The sequence below is a fragment of the Oncorhynchus nerka genome, linkage group LG9b, assembly GCF_034236695.1.
Source record: "Oncorhynchus nerka isolate Pitt River linkage group LG9b, Oner_Uvic_2.0, whole genome shotgun sequence".
In the NCBI taxonomy this organism is placed as follows: domain Eukaryota; kingdom Metazoa; phylum Chordata; class Actinopteri; order Salmoniformes; family Salmonidae; genus Oncorhynchus; species Oncorhynchus nerka.
The window spans coordinates 46,085,985-46,098,074 of NC_088424.1; the positions used below are offsets into that span (position 1 = coordinate 46,085,985).

Below are 12,090 nucleotides of genomic sequence, written 5' to 3' on the forward strand. Positions count from 1 at the left end.
TGGTGTTGGAAACTTCTCACAGCGACGTGGCTGGACATATGGGGGTGAGGAAAACCTACAATCGCATATTAAGACATTTCTTTTGGCCTAGATTAAAGAGGGATGTTTCTGATTTTATCAAAACTTGTCACACCTGTCAATTAACTGGTAAGCCTAATCAAGCTATTAAACCAGTACCATTGTTTCCTATTCCTGTACTCAGCCAACCTTTTGAGTATCTGATTATTGACTGTGTGGGTCCTCTGCCTCGTTCTAAAAGGGTAGTAGTTACCTGTTCACTGTGATGTGTCAGACCACTAGGTTTCCTGCTGCCTATCCTCTCCGATCTATCACGACTAAATCGGTGTTAAAAGCTTTGACTCAGTTTCTCTCATTGTTTGGAATCCCTAAGGTCATTCAGAGTGATCAAGGATCTAATTTTACCTCTAATCTGTTTGGTCAGGTTCTTCAACAGCTCCATATTAAACACAATTTGTCTAGCGCCTATCACGCGCAAAGTCAAGGAGCACTGGAACGTTTCCATCAAACACTAAAGTCTTTGTTGAGAGCTTATTGTACTGAGATGGATAAGGATTGGGAGGAGGGGTTGCCTTGGTTACTGTTAGCTGCTAGGGAAGTTTCACAGGAGAGCACAGGTTTCAGTCCAAATGACCTTGTGTTTGGACATAGGGTGCGTGGACTTTTATCTGTTCTCCAGGATGACTGGAAGTCTCCCGAGCCTCCTCAGTCCCTGTTATCGTATGTGTGTGATTTCCGGCGACGGCTGTATGCCGCTGGTGAAATGGCTAAAGAGAAGTTATCATCTTCACAGGAGAGGATGAAGGGCATATTTGATCGCCGAACTGAGCCTCGTCACTTTAGTCCAGGTGACCAGGTTCTTGCTCTGCTGCCAATTGTTGGTTCTCCTTTTCAAGCCAAGTTTCAAGGTCCATATACAGTGGTGCGCCAGTGCACTGAGCAAAATTATCTAGTTGCCACTCCAGAACGGAGGAAAGCACACCAGCTGTGCCATGTAAATCTGTTAAAACCCTATTATGCACGTTCCTCTGAGACTGAACAGTGGGATTCTACAGAGGACGGTAAAACCTGTTCTTTTGGCTGATACCGTTGTTTCCTTGGGTTCTTGTCGTGCTAGATCTGTGCATGAGGAGGAAGATGTTCCTGGTCCTGACGATTGTATATTGCAGGGTAGATTGAAAAATTCAGAAACACTGGATATTTTAGACAGTCTTCTCACTCACCTACCTGTTGATGGGCGGAAAGAGATAGTTGGTCTGATTCAGAGATTTCCAGGTTTGTTTTCTGATACACCTACACGTACAAACTTAATAGAACATGATATTGACATTGGAGGTGCTGACCCCATTCGTCAGCGCTTCTATAGAGTTTCTTCAGAGAAACTACGTTGTCTGGATGCTGAGGTCAAGTACATGCTGGAGAGTAAGATAGCAGAGCCTTCTTTCTCCAGTTGGGCTTCTCCTGTATCTTGGTCAGTAAACCGGATGGAACAAACCGTTTTTGTACGGACTACCGTAAGGTAAACAGTGTCACAAAACCAGATTCATTTCCTCTTCCTCGGATGGAGGACTGTGTTGATCAAGTCGGTGCAGCTAAGTTTGTGAGCAAATTTGACCTGTTAAAAGGCTATTGGCAGGTGCCACTGACGAGTAGGGCACGTGAAATCTCTGCCTTTATTACACCCTTTGGTCTGTACTCGTATTCAGTTATGAGTTTCGGTCTGCGCAATGCACCTGCCACTTTTCAGCGACTTATGAACAGGGTTGTCGCCGGTCTGACCGGGTGCGCTGTTTATTTGGACGATGTAGTGATCTATGCAGATACTTGGGAAGAACATCTGTCCCGTATTCAAGCCTTGTTCGAACGTCTGGCTGCGGGTCGCCTCACAATCAATCTGGCAAAATGTGAGTTTGCTCAGGCGACCGTTACATACCTTGGAAAAATGGTTGGGCAGGGTGAAGTGCGTCCTGTTCGGGCTAAAGTGGTGGCTATTGATGCTTTTCCACCACCAACTACTAAAAAGGAACTGATGCGTTTCTTGGGCATGATTGGTTATTACCGTAGTTTTTGTAATAACTTCTCTACTGTGGTCGCTCCCTTGACAGATATGCTGAAAGCTAAGGCTGTTTATGTTTGGTCTACTCGTTGTCAACACGCTTTTGAAGAGGCAAAGAGGTTGCTTACCTCAACTCCAGTGCTGGCTGCTCCTCGCATGGATTTGTCATTTACCTTGCAGGTGGATGCTAGTCATGTGGGGGCAGGTGCAGTTTTGCTGCAAGCAGATGTGTCTGGGATTGAGAGGCCTGTTAGTTTTTTTTCAAAAAGTTTAACGATTATCAGTTGAACTATTCGGTTATTGAAAAGGAAGCGCTAGCATTAATTTGGGCACTACAACACTTGAAGTGTATGTCGGGTCGGGGTAGTACCTATTGTGGTCTACACCGACCATAACCCCCTCACTTTTTGAGGTCCATGATGTGTCCAAACCAGAGGATAATGCGATGGTGTTTATTTTTACAATCATTCCATCTCGATGTGAGGCACATCCGGGGGACTGAAAACGTGATTGCTGATGCGCTCTCTCGTGCGCCCTGTTCCTAATGTTTACGTGACTGACCATTGTTTCGTATTGTCATGTTCTCTCTGTCCTGTATGCTCCCTCCTGGTCTTGTTTTCTTCTTTCCTCTTAAATGTTGCTTCCTGTGCGAAGGTCGCTGAGGTCTGGGGAGGAGGTTGGCTGGGGCAAATTGTAAGTGTGAACACGTAAACCCTCATCAATTTGTGGCGCAGAAGCTGTGTCAATTTGGAACTTAGAGGCTGGTATTTTGTTCCGGGGTCCTTGTTGGTCCCCGGTTTTATGGGGGGGGATGTGACGACCCTCCCACTCTGTCTGCCGTATTCTCTCTGTTATTTCCTTATTAGGATGCTGGTGGGCGGAGTTGGGAGGGTCGTCAGCTACATGGGAAACACCTGGGCCCGGTGTCTCCCAGGATAAATACACCACTTCCCCATTCATGGAGACTCTCTCCATGCAGACACCCTCTGTAGATTGTGTTGTGGTTCTTGGTGGCCGTTTGTTTGTTTGCTTTGGCACCTTTCATCACCCTGCATTATCACATTCATGCATGCAAAACACTCACTTACACTACTGATTACTGATTACACACACCATTGTCTATTATACTTAGTTGCTTTAGGTAATAAATACATATTTTGCTACTCATTATCTCCACGTTGTCTCCCTTTGTTACGGGCTTTGAGCCGGTTCGTGACAAATTTCAAACAGGAAGTGCCCCAGATTCTGAAGGCGCTGTGTTCCAATGTCTCCTTATATGGCTGTGAATGCGCCAGGAATGAGCTTACACTTTCTGTCGTTTCCCCAAGGTGTCTGCAGCATTGTGACGTATTTGTAGGCATATCATTGGAAGATTGACCATTTTACACTACATCTACCAGGTGCTCGCTTGGTGTCCTCCGTCGCAATTATTGCGTAATCTCCAGCTGCGTGTATTTTTCCATTTGCTTCCGAGGAGAAACCCAACTGCCACGAATGATTTATCATCGAATAGATATGTGAAAAACACCTTGAGGATGGATTCTAAACAACGTTTGCCATGTTTCTGTCGATATTATGGAGTTAATTTGGAAAAAAGTTTGGCGTTGTAATGACTGAATTTTCGGGGGTTTTTCTTCGCCAAACGTGATGAACAAAATGGAGCGATTTCTCCTACACAAATCATCTTTTGGGAAAAACTGAACATTTGCTATCTAACTGAGAGTCTCCTCATTGAAAACATCCGAAGTTCTTCAAAGGTAAATGATTTTATTTGAATGCCTTTCTTGTTTTTGTGAAAATGTTGCCTGCTGAATGCTAGGCTTAATGCTATGCTAGCTATCAATACTCTTACACAAATGCTTGTGTAGCTATGGTTGAAAAGCATATTTTGAAAATCTGAGATGACAGTATTGTTAACCTGTTGCTTCTACTCGGGACGCTTGCGTCCCAACTAGAGCTCTGGAAATGCAAATGCGCTACGCTAAATGCTAATATTATTAGTTAAAACTCAAAAGTTCATTAAAATACACATGCAGGGTATCGAATTAAAGCTACACTCGTTGTGAATCCAGGCAACAAGTCAGATTTTTAAAATGCTTTTCGGCGAAAGCATGAGAAGCTATTATCTGATAGCATGCAACACCCCAAAAGACCCACAGGGGACGTAAACAAAATAATTAGCATTTCGGCGTTACACAAACCGCACAATAAAATAGAAAACATTCATTACCTTTCACCATCTTCTTTGTTGGCACTCCTAGATGTCCCATAAACACTATTTGGGTCTTTATTTCGATTAAATCGGTCCATATAAAGCCTAGATATCGTTATATGTAGACTGTGTGATAAACGAAAAAAACATCGTTTCAAAACGTAACGTCATTTTTTTAAATTCAAAAAGTCGACGATAAACTTTCACAAAACACTTCGAAATACGTTTGTAATGCAACTTTAGGTATTAGTAAACGTTAATAAGCGATAAAATTCATCAGGAGGCGATGTAAAGATCATTAGCTGTCCGTCTGGAAAAATGTCCGGCTAGAAACTCAACGAAAATATCCGGTCCTAGACCGGAGGAGATACTGATGTCCTGTATGTGTTTGACCAAGAAAAAACTCGAAGGGAAATGACAAGACTCTAGACACCGTGTGGAAGCTGTAGGTACTGCAACCTCAGTCAATTAATTGTGGTTCACGTTTATCAATGGGTTCAAGTAGCGCATGGATATATTTTACCATTTTCAGTGATCAGTTTTTCCTGTGCTTTTCGATGTAAATGCCGTTCTGGTAAAGCCACAGCAGTGATTTAACCAGTTTTTTAACCTGTTAAGACTCTAGGGGCAGTATTTCATTTTTGGATAAAAAGACGTGCCCGTTTTAAGCGCAATATTTTGTCACGAAAAGATGCTCGAATATGCTTGGAATTGATAGTTTTGGAAAGAAGACAGTCTTACGTTTCCAGAAATGCAAAGATTTTCACTGTGAGTCCCTTAGAACAAATGCTTCGGGCAAAACCAAGATGTATGACCGACCAGGAAATGCACAGGATTTCTGAGGCTACGTTTTCCATGATCGCCTTATATGGCTGTGAATGCGACAGGAATGAACGGACTCTTTCTCTTGTTTCCCCAAGGTCTTTGCAGCATTGTGACGTATTTGTAGGCATATCATTGGAAGAGTGACCATAAGGGACTACATTTACCAGGTGTCCCGCTTGGTGTCTGCGTGGCAATCGGTGCGCAAAAGTCAGGTCCCGGTATTTTTCCATTCAAATCTCAGAACAAACCAGGCTACAAGGACGGTGCTTTCAATGGAGAGAAATATGACAAAACACCTTCAGGATTGATTCAAACAACGTTTTCCATGTTTCAGTCGATATTATGGAGTTAATTCGGAAAAAAGTTCGACATGTAGGTGACTGAATTTTCGGTTAGTTTCGGTAGCCATATGCATAGTAACAAAAGGGAACGATGTGTCCTACACAAGAATCTTTCAGGAAAAACTGGACATCTGCTATGTAACTGAGAGTCTCCTCATTGAAACATCTGAAGTTCTTCAAAGGTAAATTATTTTATTTGATTCCTTGGCTGGTTTTTGTGAATATGTTGCGTGCTAAATGCTAACGCTAATGCTAAGCTAGCTATCACCACTCTTACACAAATTAGTGATTTTCTCTGGTTCTAAAGCATATTTTGAAAATCTGAGACGACAGGATTGTTAAGAAAAGGATAAGCTTGAGAACAGGCATATTTATTTCATTTCATTTGCGATTTTTAGAAATCGCTAACGTTGCGTTATGCTAATGAGCTTTGAGGCTGTAGTTACGCTACCGCATACGGGTTTGGTCGGACTATGAGGTTAAACGTCTGAGTGTTTTCTATCCACACAGACTAAGCAAATGCATATACTATATTCCTGGCATGAGTAGCAGGGCGCTGAAATGTTGCGCGATTTTTAACAGAATGTTCAAAAAAGTAGAGGGTCGACTTAAGAGGTTAACAAAAGGCTAAGCTTGTGAGTGAATATATTTATTTCATTTCATTTGCGATTTTCATGAATAGTTAACGTTGCGTTATTGTAATGAGGATTGCTCGACGCAAGAAATTTAAAAAGTGCTTTCTGAAACATTTTTCGAAATTCTTTTGATTTTTTTTTGTCAATTACACATGTGTAAGAACTGTATGAATATACTTTTGTCCAATTTTATTATCATATTTTTTTACAATTTTTTACTTTCGCATAAGGCATATGTTTTGTCCATTTGCAATATGATTTCATAGGAAGTCAAAAGTCAAAAAAAATAGCAGAAATTTTGAAAAAACTTCACACCCTTAAAAAAGTGCTTTCTGGACCGTTTTTCAAAAGTCTTTCGATTTTTGTGTCAATTACACACGTATAAGAACTGTATCAACATACTTTAGTCATATTTTATTATCATCATTTTTTTATTTTATTTTTACTTGTGCATAAGGCATATGTTTTGTCCATTTGCAATATGATTTCATAGGAAGTCAAAAGTCACTCTTTTTGGGGCCAAATGCCATAAGAAATTTGACATGCTCAAAAATACTGCAGAAATGCAAAATTGACTGGCCTGATGAACTCGGGATGGCCGGGCAGTGATAGTTGTTCCTTTCCATCACTCGTTGTTCATCATGTTTTGATTTTTTTTTCACTCATGTCCATTTGGTGATGTTTTTTCACTATAGAATCTATATTGCAAATGCATAAGGCATATGTTTTGTCCATTTGCAATATGATTTCAATGGGCATTTTTCCATCCATAAGAAATTTGACGTGCTCAAAAATCCTGCAGAAATGCAAAATTGACTGGCCTGATGAACACAGGATGGCCGGGCAGTGATAGTTGCTCCTTTCCATCGCTCGTTGTGTTGATTTCATCATGTCCATTTGGTGATGTTTTTTTCACTATTGAATCATATTGCAAATGCACGTGCATTTTTAATATGGTTCAATGGGCATTTACCATCAAGAATTTGTCATGCTATAAAAATCCTGTAGGAATGCGAAATTGACTGGCCCGATGAACTCGGGATGGCTGGGCAGTGATTCTGGTTCCTCTCCATCTTTCGTTAGGGTTGATTTCAGAATGTCACTTCGGTGATGGTACCTCACTGTTTAAACATATTCCAAATGGACAAGAGTCACCAGCAAGTCACCGTACATCAGTCAATTAGATATCATTCTGACACCAAACTGATACCAATTGACACCAAACCCACTTTTTCCAACTCATTTAGAAGCCAACTATCACATATTTCAGAGCAGGCCCATAATTCACAGCGCCTTCAGTTTAAAACATAATAAAAACGTAAAACACATAGTTACGTTCTAGCTGTGGGTCCAGTTCAGACAATATGTGTAGGCCTATGTGAGGCGACCCCAAATCCCGAGTTTCGGCTCGATAGGTCATTTGGTGCCCGAGCAAGACCCTAATTAGTGCTGAAAATCCACTTTTTTCCATGCCTTGCTACGGGGTCCTTGAATGAGCTATCGGACAGAAACATTGGGGTCCGTCTCTATGGGCTGAGCCAGTTTCAATGCACCTAGTCTTGCGTCTCGGAGACTTTTCTAAATGTCGTCATTTTCGTGATGCAAAAATTAATTGAAGTTATTGCAAATGTACGAGGCTGTTTCTCGGTCCGAGAACCTTCTAGAGCCACGTAACTCACCACGACCTGAGGCCTAGAACAGGTTTCTAAAGTTTCAGAACTCTAGGTCTGACGGTTCTTTTTTTAGCTTGAACAAAGCTAACTATTGCAGGCACTGGCTGTCTCTACGCACCCCAATACGCCCCTCCTTCCAAGCTGTGTGTGTGTGTGTGTGATTTAGTTTTTCTTATAAATTTTATGGGAAAAATGACTGATTTACAGTTCATGGGGGTTGCCTAATCACACATATGGAGTTTTGCAAAGATCTGACTTTTTTAACCCTTCGAAACACCCCCAATTATGGCACTTCCGGTTGGTATAGGAAGCTATAGGTAAACACATATCCTCATTGGGGTATGCCTATACAGAATCCTGAGTTTTAAGTCTTTACGTTAACTTCTTGCGTCGAGCCATCCCGGATCCGGTATCGTGACTACAGCCTCAAGCTCATTACCATAACGCAACGTTAACTATTCATGAAAATCGCAAATGAAATGAAATTAATCTATTTGCTCTCAAGCTTAGCCTTTTGTTAACAACACTGTCATCTCAGATTTTCGAAATATGCTTCTCAACCATTGCAAAACAAGCATTTGTGTAACAGTATTGATGGCTAACGTAGCATTTAGCATAGCATTTAGCGTTAGCATTCAGCATGCAACATTTTCCACAAAAACCATAAAAGCATTCAAATAAAATCATTTACCTTTGAAGAACTTCAGATGTTTTCAATGAGGAGACTCTCATTACGCTCACCAAGTTTCGTCTTCAAAGTCTTTTCCGTTTTGGAGATAAGGCAACGTCGTGATTCGCAATGTTTTGTACATTTGCAATATGATTCCATTCGCCCTCTTGTGGGATTTATCGGGACAGCGGAAAAATGACCAAAATGTGATTATTTTATAAAACGGAAACCGAATGTCCGAGAGAGTTCGTTTGATGACTTCCTGGTAGATCCGGCCCTGCCGCACGGCCACGATGCCGTCCGCAAATTTTACAAACGTTTTCGGACGTCTGGTAAGGGACCGTACAATTGCAATATGGACTTTCTCACTAACCATATGGCGAATGTCAAAATGTTCCCTTAACCTCTTCAGTCGACCCTCTACTTTTTTGAACATTCTGTTAAAAATCGCGCAACATTTCAGCGCCCTGCTACTCATGCCAGGAATATAGTATATGCATTTGCTTAGTCTGTGTGGATAGAAAACACTCAGACGTTTAAAAAACTGGTTAAATCACTGCTGTGGCTTTACCAGAACGGCATTTACATCGAAAAGCACAGGAAAAACTGATCACTGAAAATGGGGAAAATATATCCATGCGCTACTTGAACCCATTGATAAACGTGAACCACAATTAATTGACTGAGGTTGCAGTACCTACAGCTTCCACAGGGTGTCTAGAGTCTTGTCATTTCCCTTCGAGTTTTTTCTTGGTCAAACACATACAGGACACCGTATCTCCTCCGGTCTAGGACCGGATATTTTCGTTGAGTTTCTAGCCGGACATTTTTCCAGACGGACAGCTAATGATCTTTACATCGCCTCCTGATGAATTTTATCGCTTATTAACGTTTACTAATACCTAAAGTTTCATTACAAACGTATTATGAAGTGTTTTGTGAAAGTTTATCGTCGACTTTTTGAATTTTAAAAAATGACGTTACGTTGTGAAATCGCTGTTTTTTTCGTTTATCACACAGTCTACATATAACGATATCTAGGCTTTATATGGACCGATTTAATCGAAATAAAGACCCAAATAGTGTTTATGGGACATCTAGGAGTGCCAACAAAGAAGATGGTGAAAGGTAATGAATGTTTTCTATTTTATTGTGCGGTTTGTGTAACGCCGAAATGCTAATTATTTTGTTTACGTCCCCTGTGGGTCTTTTGGGGTGTTGCATGCTATCAGATAATAGCTTCTCATGCTTTCGCCGAAAAGCATTTTAAAAATCTGACTTATTGCCTGGATTCACAACGAGTGTAGCTTTAATTCGATACCCTGCATGTGTATTTTAATGAACTTTTGAGTTTTAACTAATACTATTAGCATTTAGCGTAGCGCATTTGCATTTCCAGAGCTCTAGTTGGGACGCAAGCGTCCCGGGTAGAAGCAACAGGTTAAGGTATGATAAAATATCAGTACTTGCTGCAATTTCAGCCAGTGAATGGCTGTGGATTCACTGCATTGTCCGAATGGAATGTTGGCATATTGGCAGCTAAATTCTATGTTTGTTTTATTTCCTCTAAAACTGTCTGGCTAGCTAGCCAGCTAACACGTGCAGATAAATTCTTCAAATTCAGGATTTTACACTATCTTTTCACAGCACTGGCAAACAATGGCTGGCCAGCTCCCTGGCCTTTAAACAAATTCCTAAATCATGCACTTTACCTTCTCTAGAATTGTATCTGGAACTGTGCGTTTGTTGATGGCTGCTACCCTGAGTATCAACTTCTTAGCTTCCTCTGTTTTCCCCTGTTCCAATAACCACCTGGCTGATTCAGGAATAAACCTGGAAAAACAGAACAGGCAGACAATTTTACAATTATAATTAATATTGATAATCATTAATATTCAGTTTGGGTGCTGTAATGCTCGCAAGAATTGTGTCAATTTGTAGTGCTTCCGATTGTCTTTGTAATGCCCCTAAGGTCTTCATCAGTTTCAATAGTTTTAATATTGGTCCAAGACGACACGTGGACACACCATATGTACACTGCGACCACTGCTATTGGTACAGCCATGACAAACTGAGCAAGTCTCCAGTCTCGGATGAAGAAGATCATGCCAGCAAGGATGCACTGGCCAACTCCACCGAACGTCTGACTCAAACAAGACCCATAAGAACGTTTTGTCACTCCGACCCATTCAGTTGCTGTGTGGAAGGAACATGTAGTAATGGTAAACAACTTAATATAACCGGCTGACTGACAAATCATTGACTGAGTTCTGTTATCTCATGTTCTGTTTTACATTTTATTATAGAGCATTGTCTATTTGAAATGGACATCACTTTACCTAATACAATGCAGTTGATTCGAAATCCACCTAATGCGATCCCTACTAAAAACTGGGATGCCATATACAAATAAAAGTTTGGAGACAAGCCTGTCGTTACAGTAAAAATGAGCATAATAACCATGGGTATCTGAGTTGCTCGTTGGCGACCAAATCTGGAAGAGAAAAGGTGAGAAAACTGTGTTGGTTAAAATGGTTTGAAACCTCCTTTTGAAGGTTTGATGAATGTTCCTCTTGATTTACTTGTTTATGTTTTGTGGTGGGTTTTTTTACAAAGAGAAAGAAAGAAACCAAGAAGTATAGGACATGTTATTCACAACTTCAAGTGTGCTTACGATTCAGCAAAAGGTCCAAACAAGAGTGAACCAAGAAGAATGCCAGCCATGAACACAGTTTGTGCAAGTCCGACACCGTTAGCTTTGCCACAGACAAGATCAAACTGCAACAAAATAAAATCAGATAACATACAAGCTCATTAATGACATGACAATATACAGTCTTATGTTTAGTAAAAAACACTCATCTATTCCTACTTACATCAGTGACTATGGTGGCTTCATACACTATATTGTTGTACTCCCATCCATTCTGGCAGTCAGTGGTCTGATTGAGTCCATGCTCCCTGATGATGTCAATGTCCCAGTCTACAGGGGTAAACATCAGGCACCTACTGAAGGTTCCATCCTCCTGCTGGGGCACGGTCAGATTCAGCTGTTCCTCACTGCTCAGATTGGAACCAGCTCTAAGTATCCAGTCAGTGTTACAGTGGCGCTCAGGGTCTGACTGGATGAAAATCAAACTGGCCAGGTGGAAAGGCAGGACAAGATTCGGGAAGCATAGTCCCAATAGTATGAGCTTCTGGAATAATCCAAAGTCTCCAATGGACCTCAGGATCTCGCCAAAATCAGCCATGTTCAAGAAGCAAAGAAATTATCTGCTTGAGGAGCTTCAGAAAGAAGGTGCTTTGTCAGAGAAGCCTTTATGCAAGATAAATTAATGTTTAACTCTACTATCCCACAGTCATTCAGCATGATTCAGCACGTGTAGAAACAGGATTTTTAAGAAGAACAGTTAGAAGGAATATAACCATTCTGCACTGTCCGTTCCCTAGTTATACAACTTTTTTTTATATCTAAATGTTGTGCCCCAAAATATTTTAGTTACACTGTAATCCCGCTTGGGAGTTTCAAAATGACGCAAGCAAATCAACATTATACAATTTACCACAGGAGGTTGTGACATTTCTTTGTTATGATGACATTTAAAGTTTGCCAATTTGAGACATTAAGGTATTAACCTGTTGCTTCTACTCGGGACGCTT

At 41.0% G+C, this 12,090-nt stretch overlaps 1 protein-coding gene across 1 annotated transcript; it reads right to left on the reverse strand.

Moving 5' to 3' along the window:
- Positions 1–10,124: 10,124 nt before the first annotated feature.
- Positions 10,125–11,681, reverse strand: LOC115114014 (solute carrier family 22 member 14-like). The gene is made up of 5 exons (XM_065013636.1): positions 11,307–11,681; positions 11,105–11,208; positions 10,770–10,924; positions 10,458–10,626; positions 10,125–10,263 (listed from the first exon to the last, which is right to left on the reverse strand). Exons 1-5 carry the CDS (start codon positions 11,679–11,681, stop codon positions 10,125–10,127), a joined length of 942 nt encoding a protein of 313 aa, XP_064869708.1.
- Positions 11,682–12,090: the final 409 nt, after the last annotated feature.